Genomic DNA, 22,528 nt, shown 5'->3' with positions numbered 1-22,528 from the left:
CCACTGGCCTACTCCAGAGCCACAGCAACGAGGGATCCGAGCCACATCTGTAACCTACATCACAGCTCACGGCAATGCCGGACCCTTAACCCACTGAGCGAGGCTAGGGATCGAAGCCGAAACCTCATGGTTAACCACTGAGCCACAAAAGGAACTCCCTAAAACATTTTTTTAAGGGATGAATTGAGTTGCAGTGTTTTTTCTTGTTTTGACTTCCTGGAGTAAATCAGTAATAGAATGTTGAGTTTTAAACTCTGATTTCTGATCCACTTGGGTTATCTTTATGGGAGAGTGGTAGAGTTCCAGGTAAGATTGGTGTTAGTAGCGGGTAGTAGGCCTGGGAGTTTGAATTGGATCTCGTTTACCTGAATGAAGCTGTATGGTTAATTGTATTGGTCACACCTTCTTGATGTTTGTAACTGGTTTCCTTGCCTTCCACTGTCCATCAACAAAGTGGCCTAAAAACTTGAATTATTTCCCTTCAAGATGAAGTCCAAATACTTTTTTTTTTTTTTTTTGCTTTTTAGGGCTGCACTTGCAGCATATGGAGGTTTCCAGGCTAGGGGTCCAATCAGAGCTATGGCTGCTGACCTACACCACAGCCACAGCAACTCGGGATCCAAGCTGTGTCTGTGATCTACACCACAGCTCACGGCAATGCCAGATCCTTAACCCACTGAGTGAGGCCAGGGATCGAATCCACATCCTCGTGGATACAAGTTGGGTTCATTTACCGCTGAGCCATGAAGGGAACTCAAAGTCCAAATTCTTAGGTTTGGGACATAGAGCGTTTGGTTACCTCATTACCACACAACCCCCATGCAATTTGAACCTGCGGTCCCTAGGCAATATGTCTTTGCCGTCTATTTTTATTTTTCTGGAAAGCTTTTTCTCTTCTTCCCCTGCCTCTGAGTGATTCTCTTGGACTTGACTCAAGCTTTGTCTCTTCCCAGAAATCCTCCCTTCCTCCAGGCCTATGGTTTCCAGCCCTGGCTGAGGGCCAGAATTGCCTTGTAGGGGGGTGAAGGGGGTTTAAAAGGCCATGGTTGGGTTCCATCTTGGCTCAGGCTGATTCATTCATTTGGGATGGACTCCGGATACCCGCTGCTATTTGTTTTAAAACTCTTCTGTCGGAGCTTGAGATTTGGCCCTCGCCAGGGACGGCCCTCTTGGTGTAAGGCCCAGACGGGGCGTGCCGAAACAGACTTTGTGGCACGTTTTCAGACTTGAGCTCGTCTCCCATCACCTGGAAGACTTGGTGTCACACAGATTGCCAGGCCCTGTTCTCCAAGTTTGGGTCTTAGGTGGGGCCTGAGACTTTGCATTTCTAACGAGTTGGGGGTGCTGATGTTGCTGCTCCTGGGGCCATAGTTTGAGAACTTGTGTGCTGTACTGAAGATGGGTGCACTGGGCCATTCACGCCCTGCCTGTCGCATGCACAGCTCACAACCATACGTGGCTATATCAGATTGTAATTTGCTGTTCACAGGGATTCCGTGCTTCAGACCGAGCTGCTTGAGGGCAGTTGAACCAGGGAAAATAGTAATGGGTTTATTCCATGATCATCGCTTTGGTGGCTCAGGGACATCTGCTAGTGCCCTGTGGCTACTCCCTGGGGCCAACCTTTGAAGTAAAGTTCTATGGCTTTTCTATAAAGACAGAAAGATGGGGGCAGTGGTTCTGATCTAGGAGACGTTGCTACCCAGGCAATGTCATTTTTTGTTGTCCCATTGATTTGTTTTTTTACTTTATTTTAATTTTTTTAAAAATTAAGGTACAGTTGATTTACAATGTTGTATCAATTTCTACTGTAAAACAAAGTGACCCAGTCATATAAATACATTGATTTTTCTCATATTATCTTCTATCATCATCTATCCCAAGAGACTGGATAGAGTTCCCTTTGCTGTATAGTAGGACTTTATTGCTTATCCATTCTATGTTTTTTTTTTTTTTTTTTTTTTTGTAGGGCCACAGGTGTGGCATATGGAAGCTCCCAGGCTGGGGGTCAAACCGGATCTGCATCTGCCAGCCTATACCACAGCCCCAGCAACGCCAGATCTGAGCCTCGTCTATAACCTATGCCATAGCTCATGGCAACACTGGATCCATAACCCACTGATCAAGTCAGCTCTTCATGTGTGTTTCTGTTCTGTAGTTAGGTTCATTGTGGAACATTTTAGATTCCACATCATGGTATTCATCTTTCTGACTTATTCCCTTAGTATGAGAATCTCTAGTTGCATCCATGTTGCTGCAAATGGGATTTTTCATACTTTTTTTATGGCTGAGTAGTATTCCATTGTGTATATGTACCGCATCTTCTTACTCCGATCATCTGTCGATGGACATTTAGGTTGCTTCCATGTCTGAAGTGTCAGCAGTGCTGAGCTTGAGAAACCCCACCATGGGGGAAGGGGTTCTTAGTGACTGGGTGAATCTAGTGACCCAGAGGGATCTGTCTGCCTCTTATCTGTCCCTCACTCCAGTCCTGCTCTTGGACCCCTGGACCCAGGTCATCCCACTTCCTCATGTTCCCTGCTTCACCAGCCGAAGCCTCCAGTAATCAGGGCTGGCAGAATCTCCAGGGAAAACTAAGCAGTGATTAATAATTTGCCACAGCTAGGAGGTCTCATCATGGCTTAGTGGTTAACGAGTCTGACTAGCATCCATGAGGACACAGGTTCGATCCCTGGCCTCACTTAGTTGGTTAAGGATCCGTTGTTGCCGTGAGCTGTGGTGTAGGTTGCAGACATAGCTTGGAACCCGTGTTGTTGTGGCTGTGGTGGCTACAGCTCCAATTTGACCCCTACCCTGGTAACCTCCATGTGCCTTGGTGCGGCCCTTAAAAAAATTGCCACAGCTAAAAGTACTTTAAAATTCATTATTCTTTCAACAATATATGACTGATTTCAATGGGGTGAGGGCATTTGTTGAATGATTAACTGACCTCAGCTGACCTGCACATTCCTCTTCTCATAAAGAAATTCCGAGAGGGTTGTTGAGTGTTCTTTGCTACTGCTTCTCCTCCAGGGCGCCCTTCGGGTATTCGTTCAACAGAGTTTTTCGGGACTCACTCTATGCCAGACCCAGTGAACCACCACAGCAAGACTGGGTCCTGCCCTCATGTAACTCCTGTTCCAGAGAGGCCAGGGACAAAATAAATAAGTGGATTATTTTTTTTCTCTCAACAAATAGATTGTGGTCAATGGGTAAAGAAAGTTGGAAGAAGGAAATAGAGAATCTGGATTTGCTTTTTTTTGAAAAAAAAAAAAATTAGGGTATAGTTGATAGTATTGTGTCAATTTCTGCTCGGATTTGCTTTTTTACTTTTTACTTTTTTGTTGTCTTTGTTAAGAGCTGCACCGGTGGCATATGGAAGTTCCCAGGCTAGGGGTCGAATCTGAGCTGCAGCTGCTGACCTACATCACAGCCACAGTAATGCCAGATTCCAGCCGAGTCTGTGACCCGCAACACAGCTCATGGCAACAGGTTAACCCACTGAGTGAGACCAGGGATCAAACCTGCGACCTCATAGATACCAGTAGGGTTCATGGGAACTCTGGATTTGTTTTTTTAAACCAGGCCAGGCCGTTCAGGCCTTTCTGTGGAGGCAATGATTAGCCTGAGACCTGGAAGAGAAGAGGTGCAATCTTGGGGGAAAATGAGCAAGAGGATCGGTTCGCAGCAAAGGGAACAGCAGTTGGGAGTGTGGTGGGTGGAACCACAGCAGTTCCTTGTGGCTGGAACAGGGGATGGAGCAGGAGTTGGGACGGCGAGCTGGGGGGACCTGCCATGCATGACACCCCATCAAGAGTGTAGGTGTAATTCTAGTGCAGCAGGACAGCACGGTCTTGTACTTTTAAGACATCGTTCTGTCTTCTCTGCAGAAAGGTCATAGGGAAACCAAATGTGGAAGCAAGTAGGACAGTTTGCAGACTTGACAGCTCTGAGAATCCATGGCCGCTTGGGCCTTGGTGGAGAAAGCAAAGATGCCAAGCAATGGTTGGGCTCAGGCTGTGGGTTGGAGGTGGCAGCTGTGGGGCTCATGGACATGTTGCCTGGGAGGTGAGGGAAGGGAGGCATCAAAGGTGACCAGCAGGTTTCTGGTTCGAGCAGTGGGCTCTGTGAGGTTGATGTTCACGGAGCCGGGGAAGAGCAGTTTTGGTGAGAAGTCAGGAATTTGGGACATTAAAGTGCACAAGCCTGTGAGACATTGCAGAGGAGACAAGGAGGAGCTTGGAAAGGAGTCTGGAGTTTGGGGGAGCAGCCTGGCGGTCAAGGGTGCAGGGAGCTGCATTGGCTAACCCTTCTACACTTCCTGGGGGTCTCCTGCAGCCCCTCTCCCTCATGGGGGCCTTGGGGGAGCAGAGCTGAAAAAGCAGTGGCTTCACAGCTCTCCTTCCTCAGTATCAAGTGGGTACAGCTTCCCGATGACGGAGCCCCAGTACTGTTTCCTGGCCCCATCCCCACTTACCTGTAAACACCTCTGACACCTGTGGAGGCCGTGGCACCCAGCTGCTCTCTGTAGCATCCAGAAAATTCTGACTGCCCATCATTCTTCTGCAGCATCAGCTGCCGGTCAGGGTTCCCCTTACCTTGCTGCCCTCATCACTACAGGTGACTTCCACACCCAACACAAAGGCACCCAGCTGCTCGCTTCTTGTTCTCATCTCTTCGGGATGAAGACCTCGCTGTCTCTTCTGTTGGACAAATGAGGATGGGCTTTCAGAACTCCATGGCGCCCATGGAGGGGTGGCTGTGATCTTGCATCTGACATCACGATTTGAATTAGAACCTGGGGGGCCATGCGGAGGCTGCAGAAAAGTCATGTCTCAAGGGGCCACCCAAAGCCTCTGCCGAGAGCAGGGAGCTGAGGGCAGAGGGCAGTTTGCTGGTCACAGGGGGACGTCCAGGGAATTTGATGGGAGGGTGGGGTGGGGGCTCACTAGGGAGGCTGGTGACCTGGTGCTGGTGGAGGTGAAGGGGCCTTACAGAGGAGGGGGGATGTGCCTGCAATGGGTGGCCCGGTCCAGGCACCACCTGGGTAGCTTGGGGCTGAAGGTTGGAAGGGGATCAGTAACAAACCAGCCCTTCTTGGGGCTCCATTGTTGGGAAGTTGTACGCACTTGATGTTGGGAGAGTATAGCTTTTTCCGCTCTGTTCCTCAAGACCCCAAAAGGGAGAGGAGGGGCTGAAGGAGAACCCTAGGAAGTGTAGACGTGGTAGCCAGAGTAGCTCCCTGCAAGTGTGGCATGTCTTTGCCAATTTTTCCGTTTATTCAGTGGCTTTTTTTTCCCTTTTCTTTACCCTTGCACAGTTTACTAAGACTTCCGGGAAGATGTGCCAATGTTTGGTGGTTTGTGTACCCCTCGGGCACCTGTCAACACTCCTGGGAGTGTGGGGCCCTCAGTCAGGCTCACTGTCCCTCGGGGCACCTGGCCTTTACAGCATAGGAAACTTCTTGTATTGCTTTGGTCGTTTTACATGTCACTTCCTTCCCTCTTTATGGGAAACAGGTGACCCAGGAGTGGCAGCTGAGTGTGAGCTATGGAAGAAGGGAGCCTCCCCAGGGAGGCGTCATTCCAGGCGTCACTGCAGACTGGGTCCTGTACATAGGGTCCCATGTTCATGAGCCTACTGTGTCCCGGGAACCACACTGGTCACAGGGTGTAAAACGTTGGAGAGGCGCTCCTGCCCTCGCGTGAGCCCCGCTCTGTCACTGAGATGGCGCTGCTAAGGGCAGTGTCTGCACAGTGGGCAACCGTCCACACCCGTGTTGTACAGACATAAGGTCACACCCCATCAGCGGGTGAGGAAATCAATTTGAGTGGATTTGGTGTTTCTTTTTTTAAAAAAACAGTTTTTAAAATGTGGTAAAGTAGTTACACAGTATTTACCATCCTAAATATTTTTAAGGATACAGTTGAGTGGTATTAATTACATTACAGTCTTACGCAACCGTCATCACATGCACAGAACTCTTGTCCTCTATAAACCAGAAACTCTGTACCATCACTACAGCCCTCCCCCACCCCCTGGCCGTCACTGTTCTACGTTCTGCCTGTGATTTTGATTCCTTTTGGACTTCACGTAAGTTGAGTCATAATGACCTCAAGGTTCATCTGAGTTGTAGCATGTGTCAGAATTTCCTTTTTTTTTTTTTTTTTTTAATGGCTGCAGCTGCTGGCCTACGCCACAGCCCCGGCCACGCTGGATCCAAGCTGTATCTGCGACAACTTGTGGCAATGCCGGATCTTAATCCACTGAGCAAGGCCAGAGATGGAACCTGCATCCTCATGGGTACGAGTCAGGTTCTTAACCTGCTGAGCCACAACGAGAACTCCCAGAATTTCCTTTTCGTACGGGTAAACCATATTCTGTGTACGTGTCTACCACACTTTATCCACTCATTGGACACTTGAGTAGCCTCCACCTTTTAGCTACCGTGAATAATTCTCCTGTCATTACAGATATACCATGAGTGACATTTCTGTGGTAACAAAGTAGGGGTCAGGATAGAAAATATCCAAATAGGATAGAAAACTCGGGAAAGGTGTACACAGTGTGAGCAGACCTTCTGAGTGTTCAAGAGCGTTTCAGAATGTGGATTTTTATGGGAAATGCCCTTATTTCTTGTAGTTTTATTTAAAAACATAATGATATGGGAGTTTCCGTCGTGGCACAGTGGTTAGCGAATCTGAGAACCATGAGATTGCAAGTTCCATCCCTGGCCTTGCTCAGTGGGTTAAGGATCCAGCGTTGCTGTGAGCTGTGGTGTAGGTCACAGACGCGGCTCGGATCCCGTGTTGCTGTGGCTGTGGTGTAGGCTGGCGGCTATAGCTGCGATTCGACCCTCTAGCCTGGGAACCTCCATATGCTGCAGGAATGGCCCAAGAAATGGCAAAAAGACAAAAAAACAAAAAAAACAAAAAAAACCAAACCACATAATGATATGTACCACATCAAAAAAGTTTGTCGTCATGATCTTGTGTGTGGGCCTCCACTGAGTGACTTTAGGGATGAGATGATAGGTACAAAGGACATCTGAGAAGTGCCATAGAAATTACCCCTGGAACCAAGGAAGCGAGGTGTGCTGGAGAGTTCCGAGAGGGCTCCGTGAAGGAGCTGGCACTTGAATAGGTGTCATCAGTTAAGCCGGCTTTTAAAAAGGGGGCGGTCGGAACACTCACTCATTGCTGATGGGAATGCAAAATGGGGCAGCTGCTTTGGCAGTTTCTTCCAAAACTGAACATACACTTATTATATGATTCAGCCTTTCCTCTTTTTGGCATTTATCCAAACTCTGGAGACGGTAAAAAGATCAGTGGTTGACAGGGGTTGGAGGGAGGGAAGGATAAACAAGGAGAGCACGGAGATTTTTAGGGCAGGACATTACTCTGTGAGGTATAATAATGTAGATACATGTCCTCATGCCTTTGTCAAAGCCCATGGATTGTACACCAAGAGCGAACTAAATGTAAACTGAACTTTGGGTGATGACGGATGTTTCAGTGTAAGTTCATCAGTCATAGCATCAGTTACGGTCTCTGTTGACGGAGTTTGGTCAGGAGGGAGGTTGTGTGTATGTGGGGGGCAGTAGGTGTCTCTACTTTTTGCTCAGAGTTGCTGTGAACCTAAAACGGCACTTCACTTTCTTTATTTGGAGTTCCTAGGTGACTTAGGGCTTAGTGGTTGAGCATTTGTCGCTGATGTAGCTCAGGTCTGATCCCTGGCCTGGGAACTTCCTCATGCTGCAGGGATGGCCAAAAAAGAAGGTAAGGTCTATTTGAAAAAAAGCCTCAAGACCAGGGCTGGGGCTGGGGAGTAGGGGTAGGAGTGTCGGCGAGTGTGTTGAGGGGATAAGATGGCAACTAGCCTGGCCACGACAAAGGGTTCCTGTTGGAACGAGGGATATGGGACTGGACAAGCAGGTGGGGGCCACTGCAGATGGGCAGGCACTTGCACAGGTGAAGCTGGTACCGAGGCACAGCTTGTGAGCCACTTGAGACAACCTATGTCCTAAGTTAGCCTAAATGCACAGATGTTTATTTCCCACGGACTTGTAAACCTTGAGCAGCCTGTGAAAACATCAGGGTAACTCACTAAATGCTGAGTTCTTTCGCCTTGAGTTAGGTGTCTTAACTAAGAAAATGTGAATTGCATGTTCACATGGGTTGAATTCAGCGTCTGGAAGAGTTCTTTGTTTCAGGTAAGGTAGTTCCTTTCCTATGGTTTGTGGTTTCAGGAATCCCAACGAGTGGCGTGGGAGGCTTGCTGGGTTAGGCACTCTTGCTCCTTACTCTCAGGGGGGACCCCTGGAGCCTGGAAGCCAGAGCTCTGTCATGCCTCCTGGGGTTTGGAGCGTCACAGTTTGGGAGAAAGCGTTTGATTGGATCAGGCTCCAAAGGTCCCCTGTTCAGGAGCGAGTCCCACTAGGCACTCAGAGGCTCAGAGGGGTCTTGGTCAGGATTGAGTCCTGTACCTAGTGGTGGCCATGCGTGCTGTGCTAAGTAGGTAGGGTGTCACCTGCTGGTGGCGAGGTCTCTTCCTTGTTAGTTACAACCAGCACTGATTTAATCCCTTCAGAACCTTGGGAGTTGGCCAGCATGAGTAATATTTTACTCGTGATTCCTTATTTTATATCCAGTGTTACTGAATTATGTGTAAATATGTGAATTAAGGAATTAGGACTGTTATCCATGCGGAATGGTTGTAGTGTGGGAAAAAGTGTTGGGAAGATGCGTGGTGATAAGGTTGGGGACAGTTACTGTAGGATAAATGGGCCAGTATGTTTCGAACCTATTTACTAGTAAAGCTTGAAGAGTTTTACTTTTGCTTGGGCAGGAAATTGAGACATAGAGATGCTAAAAGTTATGGAGATGTTGTACTGGAGCGGAGGAGGGGAGAGGGCACAGCTGAGGCTCTGGGTCCTTAGCACCACTGCTGGCACCAGAGTCTACTCTTCTGACTCCTGGATTGGGGTTCTTTAGAGGTGCCAAGGTATAGGGTTTGCAAAATCTTGAGCTCAGTCTCTTAATGCTTCTTTAATAATTCATAGACATTTATTTACTCAAGAGAGAATACTTGAGCATCTCTGTATTCATAATGTCCCAGGAATAATGCAATAAATAAGAGAAATGTGGTCTCTGCTTTCATGGTCTGTTACTGTTTGGCTTTGGAAATTTCCTTATCTTGGCAAAATCAGAAAAATGGTGTGAATCTTTGGGCTCACTCTGCATATTAATCATTATTATTTACATAATGCATAATGGACTTGAATAGAGTTTTTTTGGGGGTATCACCTGTATAGTTACTGATTTTTCCTTTTATATTTAAGAAGTAATTTGCAGAGAGATAATTTGAGATAATGTCAATATCATTCTCACTAATTTTAACTTCCATTGATAATCTTCTGACTCCAGGATTCCTTTTATGTTTGCATTCTTTTGCAAGAGATTTCCTTTCTCTCCTGTTAACATTAGCAGTAAGGACTCCTGGAGTCTTTCATTATTTAATGGGTTGTCATTCATTGCCACGTATTTGTCATGATGCTGACAGTATCCCAGGTTTGGGTAGTGAGAGCCATTCAAGCTGGCTTCTCTGTCTTTCTACACATCCTCACAATTCCTGAGCGCTTCCTCACTTGATGGTGCAAGAGGTCCCAGGCCCATCATGGACCTTCTCTGCCTGTGGGTCTTGGTCTGTTGATAGCGATGCTGTGGCTGGGCATGCCTGGGGCGCTGCTCACCTGGGCGTGTACTGGTTCTGGCAGCCCCCATAGCCATGGCCCTTTTGGAGCCAGGGTTATGACTGTGCTAGCTCTTGTGGTTCTTATGATTGTGAGACGCATCTCAACAACAACCACGAGGGAACTTTGAAATGACAAGGTTTATCACTCATGTGTCTTACAGGGTTCAAGGCACACCTGGGGCCACACAGTGAGGTCCTGGGTAGAGAGAAAGAGGACGTATGAGCAAGCCTGGGCTTGGGGTTCTGCCCTTTTGGGGTCAAGGGCTGGATGCCTAGCATTTCTAGGGTTGCTCTCTATTGGTGAATTTAAAGTGTAAGAGCAGGAATTAAGGCGCATGAAGCAAGCGGTCAGATGGTCTGTTATCTGGTCACCCAGAGCTTTCTAGAAATGGGTGAGGTGGCCTGGCTCTTTATCTTACTGCATGACTGGTATGTGGTCATGGGAGATGGATGTCTTTTTTTTTTTTGTCTTTTCAGGGCTGCAACCACAGCATATGGAGGTTCCCAGGCTAGGGGTCTAATCGGAGCTACAGCTTCTGGCCTACACCACAGCCAGAGCAATACCGGATCTGAGCCACGTCTGCAAACTACACCACAGCTTACAGCAACGCCAGATCCTTAACCCACTGGGCAGGGCCAGGGATCAAACCTGCGTCCTTGTGGATACTAACTGCTGAGCCATGATGGGAACTCAAAGAGAGTACATCTGGAATACTACTCAGCCATAAAAAGAACAAAATAATGCCATTTGCAGCAACATGGGTGGAACTAGAGACTCATACTGAATGAAGTAAGTCAGAAAGAGAAAGACAAATACCATATGGTATCACTTATATTTGGAATCTAATATATGGCACAAATAAACCTTTCCACAGAAAAGAAAGTCATGGACATGGAGAATAGACTTGTGGTTGCCAAGGAAGAGGGGGAGGGAGTGGGACGGATTGAGAGCTGGGTGTTAATAGATGAAGACTATTGCCTTTGGAATGGATAGGCAATGAGATCCAGCTGTGTAGCCCTGGGAATTTGTATAGTCACTTATGATGGAGCATGATAATGTGAGAAAAAAGAATGTATACATGTATGTGTAACTGGGTCACATGCTGTACAGTAGAAAATTGATAGCACACTGTAAACCAGTTATAATGGGAAAAAATAGAAAACATTGTATATATATAAAAAAGAGAGTACATCTTAAAAATTCTCATTACAAGGAAGGAAAATTGTAACTATATGTGTTAAAAAAACAAAACCCCCAAGATCTGGGGTGTGGAATTGCTTTTTTTCCCCCCCTTTTTGCCTTTTTTTTTTTTTTTTTTTTGTCTTTTTGCTATTTCTTTGGGCCGCTCCCGCAGCATATGGAGGTTCCCAGGCTAGGGATCAAATTGGAGCTGTAGCCACCGGCCTACGCCAGAGCCACAGCAACGCGGGATCCGAGCTGCGTCTGCAACCTACACCACAGCTCACGGCAACGCCGGATCATTAACCCACTGAGCAAGGCCAGGGACCGAACCCGCAACCTCCCGGTTCCTAGTCGGATTCGTTAACCACTGTGCCACGACAGGAACTTCCCAAATGTACTTTAAATAAAGGGAGAACTTAGTATCATCTACTAATTCCATGACCTTCATTCACATATTTAGAATTCAGAGGCTATCACACTTTAACTTTGGCTCCTGCAGATGAAATGACTATAAGCGAGGGCCAAGCCCTAGGACAGTTACTAACAGCATTTGCCTCCCAAGCAACATTTCCGCACTGTCCATTGAATAAGGTGTTGTAAAATCTGACTACCTGGGAATAAAACCATTTACCGGTAACTCCAGTTTTTTTTTGTCTTTTGTCTTTTGTTGTTGTTGTTGCTATTTCTTGGGCTGCTCCCGCGGCATATGGAGGTTCCCAGGCTAGGGGTTGAATCGGAGCTGTAGCCACCGGCCTACGCCAGAGCCACAGCAACGCGGGATCCGAGCCGCCTCTGCAACCTACACCACAGCTCACGGCAACGCCGGATCGTTAACCCACTGAGCAAGGGCAGGGACCGAACCCGCAACCTCATGGTTCCCAGTCGGATTCGTTAACCACTGCGCCACGACGGGAACTCCTCCTTTTTGCTTTTTAGGGCTGGAGGTTCCCAGGCTAGGGGTCAAATTAGAGCTACAGCTGCCAGCCTACACCACAGCTCATGGTAATGCTTGATCCTTAACCCACTGATGGAGGCCAGGGATTGAACTGCATCCTCATGGATCCTAGTTGGGTTTTTAAACTGCTGAGCTATGAAGGGAACTCTGGAATTCCCTTTCTTTTGGGGCCTCTCAGCCTATAGAGCTAGAGAGAGAGAATGCGTGCGTGAGAGAGAGAGAGTGTGTGTGTTTGTGTGTGTGTGTGTATAGGCGCATATCTAATTTTCCTACCATGTAGCTAGCTATGTATTGAAAATTTAGACTTTTTTTTTGTCTATACCTGTAGCATATGAAAGTTCCCAGGCCAGCGATCTAGTCAGAGCCACAGCTACAACCTACACCCCTACACCACACATGTAGCAACACTAGATCCTTAACCCACTGCACTAGGCCAGGGATCAAACCCTCACCTTTGTAGAGAAAGCACTGGATCTTGAACCTATTATGCCACAGCAGGAACTTATAGATCTTTTTTTTAAAACAATGCCCATGAATGTAGGATTCTAATTAGACAGAGATGCCTGGTTTGGATGCATGTCTTTCTCCTTTTCTCTCCATTTTAACAGCTGGCTAAACCCCCTGTTTCGAGTTGGCTACAAGCGGAGGTTAGAGGAAGATGACATGTACTCGGTACTTCCAGAAGATCGCTCCGCGCACCTTGGAGAAGAGCTGCGAGGGTGAGCAGCAGGCAGCGAGGCGCAGGGGAGGAAGCGGGAGCAGGTCTCCGTGTGGCTGGTGGTGGGAGTGGACTCTGCCTTCCCCTGGGCTCTCCTGGAGCCCCCTTCCCCAGATGCTGCACGCTCGCCCCCGCCCCTCAGGCGGAGCCTGGGCTGAGCCGACTCTGGAGGCTGGGGACCCCGTGTGTGTCCTGGGCGCTTGTGGAAGAGGAGGGCCCCTCAGCCAAGGCCCTGGATGCCGGGCTCTGTCCCCGAGGGGGTGTCCCTGGAGGAGCTCGGCTGCCCTCCTGGGCTGCTCCTGTGCTGTGAGTCCATTGGAGCTTGGCAGGCACGTGTGTCCTGAGACTGGGCCTCTTTCCCTCAAAGCCTGTTGTTCTGGTGCTTCAGGGTCTGCATCGCTCAGCCTTCAAGAGCCTGCAAGCCATTAGCCAGCCCCTCGGGGACAGTCACAGAGGGCCCTGCAGTAGAGGCTTGTCTCCACGCTGCCCCTCCCCGTGCTCCCTGTGGCGGGCAGGCTGTCTTTTACTGTGCTTTGTGTCTCCTCGCAGGTACTGGGATCAAGAAGTTTCGAGAGCTGAGAAAGATTCACGGGAGCCTTCTTTAATAAAAGCCATCATCAAGTGTTACTGGAAACCCTATTTAGTTTTGGGAATTTTTACGTTTCTTGAGGTAAAGCTTTTGCATACAGTGCTTTGTTTTTCAGTGAATGTGGATCAGTCCTGAGATGGACGGGGTGGTGAGGAGAGAGGCCAGTAGTTGAAGGTCTGAGATAAGTCTTATCTGAGAAACCTGACGGAGCTCAGCAATTGAGTTTATCTTTAAAAAGGACAGATGCTTAAGGGTCTGGACCTCCGGGGGTTTGCTGTTTTTCTTTACCTGATTAAAACACAGTGTCATGGGAGGATGGCACTGAAAGAAAAGGCCATTTTTTATAGTATGTCAGGATTTTTTTTTTTTTGGGGGGGGTCTTTTTGCCTTTTTCTAGGGCCGCTCCTGTGGCATATGGAGTTTCCCAGCCTAGTGGTCTAATCGGAGCTTCAGCCGCTGGCCTACACAGCCACAGCAACACAGGATCCGAGCCACGTCTGCTACCTACACCACAGCCCACGGCAATGCCAGATCCTCAACCCACTGAGTAAGGCCAGGGATGGAACCCACAACCTCATGGTTCCTAGTCGGATTCGTTAACCACTGAGCCACGACAGGAATTCCGCAATCCACTCTCTTAAAACCCCTTCTCAGACTGGCTCCTTGAGTTGGAGCCGAGGGAAGGCAGCAGCTCTTGGATGGTGACTGTGTTAGGACGTTGATGATCTGGGCATGGCCTGGGTATGTTGTTACTTAGTACATGCTCTTGGTTCCTTGAGGAGAGCTGGTTTGTCTGTGAATTTGGAAGTGGCTTTTGCTCAATGAGATTGAGAATCACTGGGGTGTAGACAGTTCTTTTGTTTGCTGAATCCGCTTTCCCACATGCCGGGTGTTCCCCAGGCCCGAGGCTTTAGAGTCACAGCTGGGTGGGACCAGGCAGTCCCTGGTCAGCTGTGAAGTGAGCTGGGAGCTTGGCTTTTCTCTCAGGAGGGTGCTTGTTTGCTGCTGCTCTGTTCTGGTGATTTACAGTATAAAACTAGGCACTTTCTTAGATTCCCTAGGGGAGCATGGTAACTGGCTTATGATGCTTCTAACTTTGCATTGTTAGAATAATAACTGGCAGAATGTGTCATTTCCAACGCGCCTTGTGCTGTGGCAAAGGGCTGGTTCCCAGCCGTGCTGGGCCTTAGCATTTATTTCCCAACCCTTACTTCCCCTCAACCCATGGGGCAGAGGCGTGGCTTTTGGTCACAAAGATATTGTGGGCAGAGAGGAATCAGAGGACCACACAGCAAGGGAGGGCTGAGGGAGCACTGAGCCAAGGGGTCAGGGGCTCTGCAGAGCAGACCTGTTGTGTACACCTGCTGGTTCCTGAGCGGATAGCATTAGCCATTAGATGTGAGTGGTGTCCACAGTGATGACCTTGCGTCATAATGGGGGGAGGGGGATGCTCTTTGTCAATGAAGAAATGTTGCCTGCCTTATCAGGAAACAGAGGATGTTGCAGCCATCAACTTGGTTACAGCCATCCCAGTGGTGAACCATGAGAGAAATCCGGGGAGAAGCAGGATGCCTGCCATCCAGCAGTCAGTCAGCAGCCGCAGCCACCCCCTGAGAGAGCACTGGGAGGAGACTCAGATGGGGAAGCACAGGATGCCGGCCCCAGAGAGCTGAGGTGCAGATCAAAGAATGATTTCAGTGAGCCCAGACACCTGCATCTTCCCATACGTAGAAAAGCGCTAAGGGAGTCCCCTTTGTTGCTCAGCAGTTAACGAATTCCACTAGGATCCATGAGGATGCGGATGCAGATTCGATGCCTGGCCTCACTCAGTGGGTTAAGGACCCGGTGTTGCCGTGAGCTGTGGTGTAGGTCACGACTTGGCTTGGATCTGGTGTTGCTGTGACTGGGGTGTAGGCCAGCAGCTACAGCTGCGATTGGACCCCTAGCCAGGGAACTTTCATATGCTGCGGGCGTGGTCCTTAAAAAAAAAAAAAAAAAAAAAGAAAAGCGTTGAATTCTTTGAGCTATCTGGTTTTCTTTAAGTAACAGTAGTCTTTTGATACTCTGGCTACATGATCTTTGTTGGAAAAACTCTTGTGTATTCTGGTTCCTCCCATACCTCTTTGGAGCTGTCTCTGAGCTACTTGAGAGGCTGCATCCAGGCATTAGTGCTCAGTTTTTGTATAATAACAGAATTCTCAACTTTTATGTTGTGTGTTTTTTTTCACTTCATAGTTTCAATCCTTTTTCTTTTCTTTTTTTTTTTTTGGTCTTTTTGCTATTTCTTGGGCCGCTCCCGTGGCATATGGAGGTTCCCAGGCTAGGGGTCCAATCGGAGCTGTAGCTGCCAGCCTACACCACACGGGATCTGAACTACGTCTGCAACCTACACCACAGCTCACGGCAACGCCGGATCCTTAACCCACTGAGCAGGGGTGGGGATCGAACCCACAACTTCATGGTTCCTAGTCAGATTCATTAACCACTGGGCCACGACGGGAACTCCAATCCTTTTTTTTTTAAAAAAATGTTTTTAGGGCTGCACCTGCAGCCTATGGAGGTTCCCAGGCTAGGGGTTGAATCGGAGCTGTAGCCATAGGTCTATGCCACAGCCACAGCAACGCACAATCTGAGCTGCTTCTGCGACCTACCCCACAGCTCACGGCAATGCCGGATCCCCGACCCACTGAGCAAGGCCAGAGATGGAACCTGAATCCTCATGCATGCTAGTTGGATTCGTTTTCGCTACACCACGAAGGGAACTCCAGTTTCAATTTTATGTCCCTTTTTTTTGGTAGCATATGTAAGTTTTTAGTACTCTCTGAGCAAGGCCAGGGATCGAACCCACAACCTCATGGTTCCTAGTCGGATTTGTTAACCACTGAGCCATGGACGGAACTCCTATACTGAGTTCTTTTAAAAATCACTTACACACAAAAAACCCACAAAAACAACAACAAAAAACAAAAAATCACTTACAGTTTCACAGTTGTAAAGAATTATTGTGAAGGAATAAGAACTGTAGCCTTAGTGGGTTTGTGGGAAGAGTCTTCACTGGGTTGTAGGTTGTGTCAAAGATGAAGGGTTAATGTGAGCAATTTTTGCCTTTGTTCTTGCTTATCCAGAAAGTGTTGATTCGGCTGGTTTGAAGTTTCGGAATGAATCTTTTCTCAGTTGTTCTATTTGTTCCTAGTTGCAGGTTAGGATCAAGAACACACAGAGGAGTTGAGGCTCTGGGCAATAAAGTGGCTTGACTCCTTCATGAGGTTGTTGCTCTGGGTTATTAAATACAGTCTGTCTTTACTGCAGAATGTGTTAGTTATTCTGATGTTAGGCAGAAAGGGAGAGTCAGATGACAGGCAACAGTGATTCCCAAAGAGAATCTTAATTTTATGAAAATTTTTGATGGCTTCTGGTGGAGAGTGCCAGGTTTGCAGGCTGCAGCACTGGACTGCCTGTGGCCGTACCTGGGCCGTGGCTGTCCATGTGTACAGTTTAACTGTCCTTTCCTGTGTAACCTCCAGATTTCCATCTGCATCAACTGTATTAAAACAATCTGCTTTTGGAGTTCCCATCGTGGTTCAGTGGTTAACCAGTCCTACTAGGAACCATGAGGTTGTGGGTTCGATCCCTGGCCTTGCTCAGTGGATTAAGGATCTGGCATTGCCGTGAGCTGTGGTGTAGGTCGCAGACGCGGCTCGGATCCCGCGTTGTTGTGGCTCTGGCGTAGGCTGGTGGCTACAGCTCCGATTCGACCCCTAGCCTGAGAACCTCTATATGCCTCGGGAGCAGACCAAGAAATGGCAAAAAAGACAAAAAAATAAAAACATAAAAACATAAAACAGTCTGCTTTACAGTATGTGGTGTGAGGGGCTCTTCCGTGAGCTCTTAATGCCTTTTGGGATGAACGATTATGCCTCCTGGAAGTGTAACAGCCCTTCTTCTGTTCATGCTTTTACTCTGATCTGATCGTCTTAATCAATTCTTCAACTTGTCTTTAGTAGGTGAAAACTTCCATGATTGCATGAAGGTGAAACGCGCTGGCTGTTGGAGCCTGTGCCTGTGTGTAAGCAGGACAGGACTGTTGGGGTGAATGTCAGAGCCATTTGAGGGACAGGGAACACCTCTCTGTCAATATCCTGATCAGGCAGTAGCGGGTTAAGCAGAAAATGCATGTTAGTTTTGTTTCATGTTTGGAGTTTGAATTCTTCTCCCTTCCTCTTACGTGTGGGTTCCTCAACTTAGACACACAGAAGAGAGCCGTCAAAAGCAAGCCCATCAGGTGTCGCCGTGTCTGGGTTAGCAAGGAGGGACTGCTGAAAAGGAAACGCTTGTTTCAAAGTTTGAGTTCCTGACAGATTTCCAAACTTTGACATTTTGTCTTGAGAAATCTGTGCAGGAAATGATGTCGAGGGCCTAGGTGTTTACTTTTGGTGACTTTGATTTGTGTTGAGTGTCTGCTTTTCGTTGTTGGGGGAGAAGGGACCTCACAGGGGGTGACTAGAGGGAGGAAGTAGGCTGTGGGTGGAGTGGATGTTTGGCAGGGTGGGCGAGTGTTGCTGTATCTTTGCCTTTAATTTTTGGGAAAAAAAATTACTTTCCCTGAGTCTTACTCAGGAGGTAGCCTCGGTGCCTCCCAAATCATCGCTTTAGGAATTTAATTTTTGCCTTCGCATTGATGACTGGTCCTGTTTCTTCTAAACCAGCATCTGCAGTGTATGTTGGATGCAGAACCATGGAAGACAGCATTTTTTTAACTTGGCTTCTCCCATGTTTAATTTTTTTTTGTTTGTTTTGCTGAGTTTATGGCACGTACAAGTTCCCTGGACAGAGACTGAACTCACGCCACAGCAGAGACCCAAGCTGTCGCAGTGATTCAAATCCATAACACAATGCAGCATAGCGGAACTCCTGCCATGTTTTTTTTTTTTTTTTTTTGCACTTGCGGCATGTGGAAGTCCCCAGGCTAGGGGTCGAATCCGACCTACACCTGCTGGCCTACACCACAGACGCAGCAATGCCAGATCTGAGCTGCATCTGCAACCTATACCACAGCTCACAGCAGTGCCGGATCCTTAACCCACTTAGTGAGGCCAGGGATTGAACCTGCATCCTCATGGACCCTAGTCGGTTTCTTAACCACTGAGCCATGACTGGAATTCCCCATTTGACTGAAAGGAACTTCCCAGCTTCTGGAGCTTAGAGCCATATTAACATAATGGGTCCCCCGCTCTCCCCGGCTGTGAGCCTGGGGTCCTTCCAAGCCTGGTTTCTTTGTGATTTTCCAACAGAATCTAGGCTCTGTTCTCTTGATTTACTCACACGTGAACTTCAGGTTAGGAAAGACTGGATCAGTGTTTGTGCCAAAGTCTCAGTTCATAAAGGCTCTTAAAGCAGGAGGCAATGGCAAGAGTGTGTCTCCTGTGCATGAGCCACCTGTCAGGCTGGGGCCTTCAGAGCACAGGGGACGGGGAGAGGCTGACAGCAGGGCTCCTTCATATGGAAGCAAATTTCTCAGCTTTCTTGTGCTGCCTATTTCCTTATTCGTCTTAGGCCAAGACTCACTCGGTATTTTGTCAAGTGTGAAAGCCCTGGTTCTATTGTTTATCCTCAGTGTATTAAGTACAACGCGCTAAGGCTTTATCGTCTTTGTAAAATTTGGGCTTATGCTTAAAGCTGTCGTTTCTTTTTCTTATAGAAGATAGTGAAGAAGAGAAGAAATCTGCGTATTTTTCTTTTTATTATGCTAATAATAAAAGGGAAGCTTGTGTTGAGAAGAACTGGCACAGCTCATGTTTCTAGTAACGCTTTTTTCCTTTACTTCTAGGAAAGCACCAAAGTAGTTCAGCCCATATTTTTGGGGAAAATTATTGCTTATTTTGAAAACTACGATCCTACTGATTCTGTGGCTTTGTACGAAACCTATGGCTACGCCGGCGGGCTGATCACCTGTGTGCTGCTTTTGGCCATCCTGCACCACTTATACTTCTATCACGTTCAGTGTGCGGGCATGAGATTAAGAGTCGCCATGTGCCACATGATTTATCGGAAGGTAAGTGTCACTCGGTACCAAAGTATGTACTTCTCCTGAGACATCGATGGCATTTTGGAAAAAGTAAATATAACGTTTGAATAGGACATTTCCCCAGAACTGCATTGTGAAAACCTCAAGTTAGATGCAAGGTTACGGTTCAGTCAAACGAAGCTCGCTCCCTACTGCTCAGGTGAGCCATTGTCCACCTCTTTTTCTTCCTCTTCTCGTGAACACCTGGTAGTGTTGCCTGTGGGAAATCCGATCTGACCTGGCATGTTTGCTTAGATCAATGTAAACATCTCCCAAAGCCATTAATTTGCGGGTTTGATTAGCCTAAGAGAATTGTCCCCTTACAATGTCAGCTATTGTTGGTGTTAAACCATAGATGCAACCTGAAATTCCAGAAATGTGGGAAAGACCAATTTCCTCGTGCACTGCCTTGCATCTAGAATCTGGAAGGTAAAGAAGTAAGACACTTCTTTGCAGGTTACAGGTGGGCTGATTCCTTAGGGCAAAAGCTGGTGCAACAGAGAAGCTCTGAAAGGCCCCTCAGAACATTTGTGGTTTATGTTCAGGCCCCACCTCCTGATCCTGCGAAGAAATCAGCTTGGGAATTATAAATGGAACGGCTGTTAAGCTTATAGTCATAGTTGGTAATTTTGAATGATTTTGTGGGATGTCTCATGTAAGAATGATTTGTTATTTACCTCCATTCCATGGCTTTGGCTTCTGCTTTTGACTTTTGATCATTGAGGTTTTTTAAAAATTATTATTATTTTTTGTCTTCTTGCCATTTCTTGGGCCGCTCCCGCGGCATATGGAGGTTCCCAGGCTAGGGGTCTAATCGGACCTGTAGCTGCCAGCCTACGCCAGAGCCACAGCAACGCGGAATCCGAGCCGCGTCTGCAACCTATACCACAGCTCACGGCAACGCCGGATCGCCAACCCACTGAGCAAGGGCAGGGACTGAACCCGCAACCTCATGGTTCCTAGTTGGATTCGTTAACCACTGTGCCATGACAGGAACTCCTAAAAATTACTTTTTTAAATTATTCATGTTGTTGTGCAGCCATCACCACTATGCATCTCCAGGACGCTTTCTTCTTCCCAAACTGAGCCTCTGCATCCACTGAACACTAACTCCTCAATCTCCTCCCCTCACAGCCATCACCATTCTACTTGTCTCTATGAATTTGACTGCTCTGGATGCCTCACATAAGTGGAATACTGCAGTGGTTGTTGTTTGTGTCTGTCTTATGTCATGCAGCACCGTGTCTTCAGTGGTTGTCATTTATGTCTGGCTTGTGTCATGTAGCACCGTGTCTTCAGTGAGGGAGTTCCCGTCATGGCTCAGTGGAAATGAATCCAACTAGACTCCCTGAGGGTGTGGGTTCGATCCCTGGCCTCGCTCAGTGGGTTGGAGATCGGGTGCTGCCGTGAGCTGTGATGTAGATTGCAGACATGACTCGGCTCCTGCATGGCTGTGGCTGTGGCTGTGACATAGGCCAGCAGTTGCAGTTGGATTTGACTCCTAGCCTGGGAACCTCCATGTGCTGTGGGTGCAGCCCTAGAAAGACCCCCCCCCCAAAAAAAATTTCCTTTTTTGGCTGCACCCACGGCATATGGAAGTTCCCAGGCAGGGGTTGAATCTGAGCCACGTCTGTGACCTACGCCACAGCTGTGGCAATGCCAGATCCTTAAACCACTGCACTGGGCCAGGGAGCAAACCTGCGCAGCTATACTTCAGCGGAAAGACATTCGTAATAAAATAGAGGAGGACGGAGAGTCATAAACATACCAGGACTCTGTGGTTTGACTGCTTGTGTATGAGTTTTCTTCTTTGTAGATGATATCCTTACATAAACCGCTGTTAAGCCTAAGTTTCCTTATTTTTCTTTTTTTTTTTTTGTCTTTTTGCCATTTCTTGGGCTGCTCCTGGCGGCATATGGAGGTTCCCAGGCTAGGGGTCGAATCGGAGATGCAGCCACCGGCCTACGCCAGAGCCACAGCAACATGGGATCCGAGCCACGTCTGCAACCTACACCACAGCTCACGGCAACGCCGGATCGCCAACCCACTGAGCAAGGGCAGGGATCGAACCCGCAACCTCATGGTTCCTAGTCGGATTCGTTAACCGCTGAGCCACGACGGGAACTCCAGTTTCCTTATTTGTAATAGCACCTAACTCTTACGGTTGTTGTGAGGATTATTAAATGAGTCAATCTGTGTAAAGCCTTTAACATAGTGCCTGGCATTTAGCTAGTGTTCAGACACTCCTATCATCTTAAGTCTTGACTCTAAGTCACAGAAGGGTTGAATGCATATAATTAGATGAAGTAACAGCTTGGGTGCTGAGTGGTGCACAAGGGTACCAGCTTAGTGGTTTAGGACAGGATCCCCCGATTGACTGAGAGGGGCACGCGCGCGTGTGTGTGTGTGTGTGTGTGTGTTTGCGCAGGAGGCAATTTCGGAGAGCACTAGCATCCTGGGTAGATCTAGAAAGGAATATTTGGGACTGGGTGATGGAGGGCCCTGATGAGCTTAAGACCCTTGGATTGATTTTTTTTGGGAGAAGCGAGGAGCCCCTGGAAATATTTGAACAAGGTAGTGAATGATCATGATTTAGGAGAATGCATCTGAGGCCTGTTGTACAGGGGCATGAAGTGCTAAGCGGCCCCTGTGGAGACGGCCGAAGGAGGTTAGGTCTGGGAGGTGTGGTTTCAGTATTTTGTGGCCATTTCTTCATTCATTCACTCTTGCGACCTGGCCCATTTGGTGAAGCATTTTGTTCTCATGAACTGCTGCTGATATCTCACAAATGAGAGTTATGGGGTTTTGTAAGAAAATAATAATCAATTGTCTTATTTTGTCTCCTATAAGTGAACTGATCTAGTACAATAATGGGGCAGAAATAACTGTTGGACAAAATAACTAGAGGAATTCACCTGTAGCCCTTTAAATGCATGGCAATATTCATGAGAGAAGGAGAAAGGAAGAGTAGAAAGGAGCTGCCCTGAGGGATTAATTCCTAAGGGAGAAAGGTGCTAGTTAGGAAGTCATAGTTGTCCTCAGTAAGAATCCACAGAGCCCGTCAGTCTTGAACTGCGTGGGTCCTCTTCTCTTATACGTGGATATTTCCCTCCCTTCCTTCCTCCCTCCTTTCTTTTTAGGGCCACACTCAAGGCATATGGAAGTTCCTGGGCCAGTGGTCAAATCAGAGCTGCTGCCGCCAGACCACGCCACTGCGGTAGCAACACCGGATCCGAGCTGCATCTGCAACCTACCCTGTGGCTTTT

General features: G+C 47.9%; 1 protein-coding gene across 3 annotated transcripts in view; it reads left to right on the top strand.

Annotated features, from left to right (window-relative positions):
- LOC100152536 (ATP binding cassette subfamily C member 4 (PEL blood group)) overlaps positions 1-22,528 on the top strand; it is a 223,180-nt gene that overhangs the window by 30,839 nt on the left and 169,813 nt on the right. For 2 of the 3 annotated variants that reach the window (XR_014819714.1, XM_021065786.2), the window contains exons 2-4: positions 12,500-12,610; positions 13,159-13,279; positions 19,026-19,250. The exons of the other annotated variant lie outside the window; for it this stretch is intronic. Coding sequence is in view for 1 of the 2 variants with exons in the window: in XM_021065786.2 (XP_020921445.2) it covers positions 12,500-12,610; positions 13,159-13,279; positions 19,026-19,250 (457 nt within the window). In the remaining variant the exon portion in view is untranslated. The remainder of the gene's footprint in view (positions 1-12,499; positions 12,611-13,158; positions 13,280-19,025; positions 19,251-22,528) is intronic. 3 annotated transcript variants of the gene reach the window in all.

Source organism: Sus scrofa, chromosome 11, assembly GCF_054392235.1.
Source record: "Sus scrofa isolate SSC_HxYL_T2T_F1_AM1 chromosome 11, Sscrofa_HxYL_maternal_Yorkshire_Landrace_v2.0, whole genome shotgun sequence".
Classification (NCBI taxonomy): Eukaryota; Metazoa; Chordata; class Mammalia; order Artiodactyla; family Suidae; genus Sus; species Sus scrofa.
Note: the sequence above shows the minus strand (reverse complement) of the source record. Positions and strands in the feature narration are given on the sequence as shown.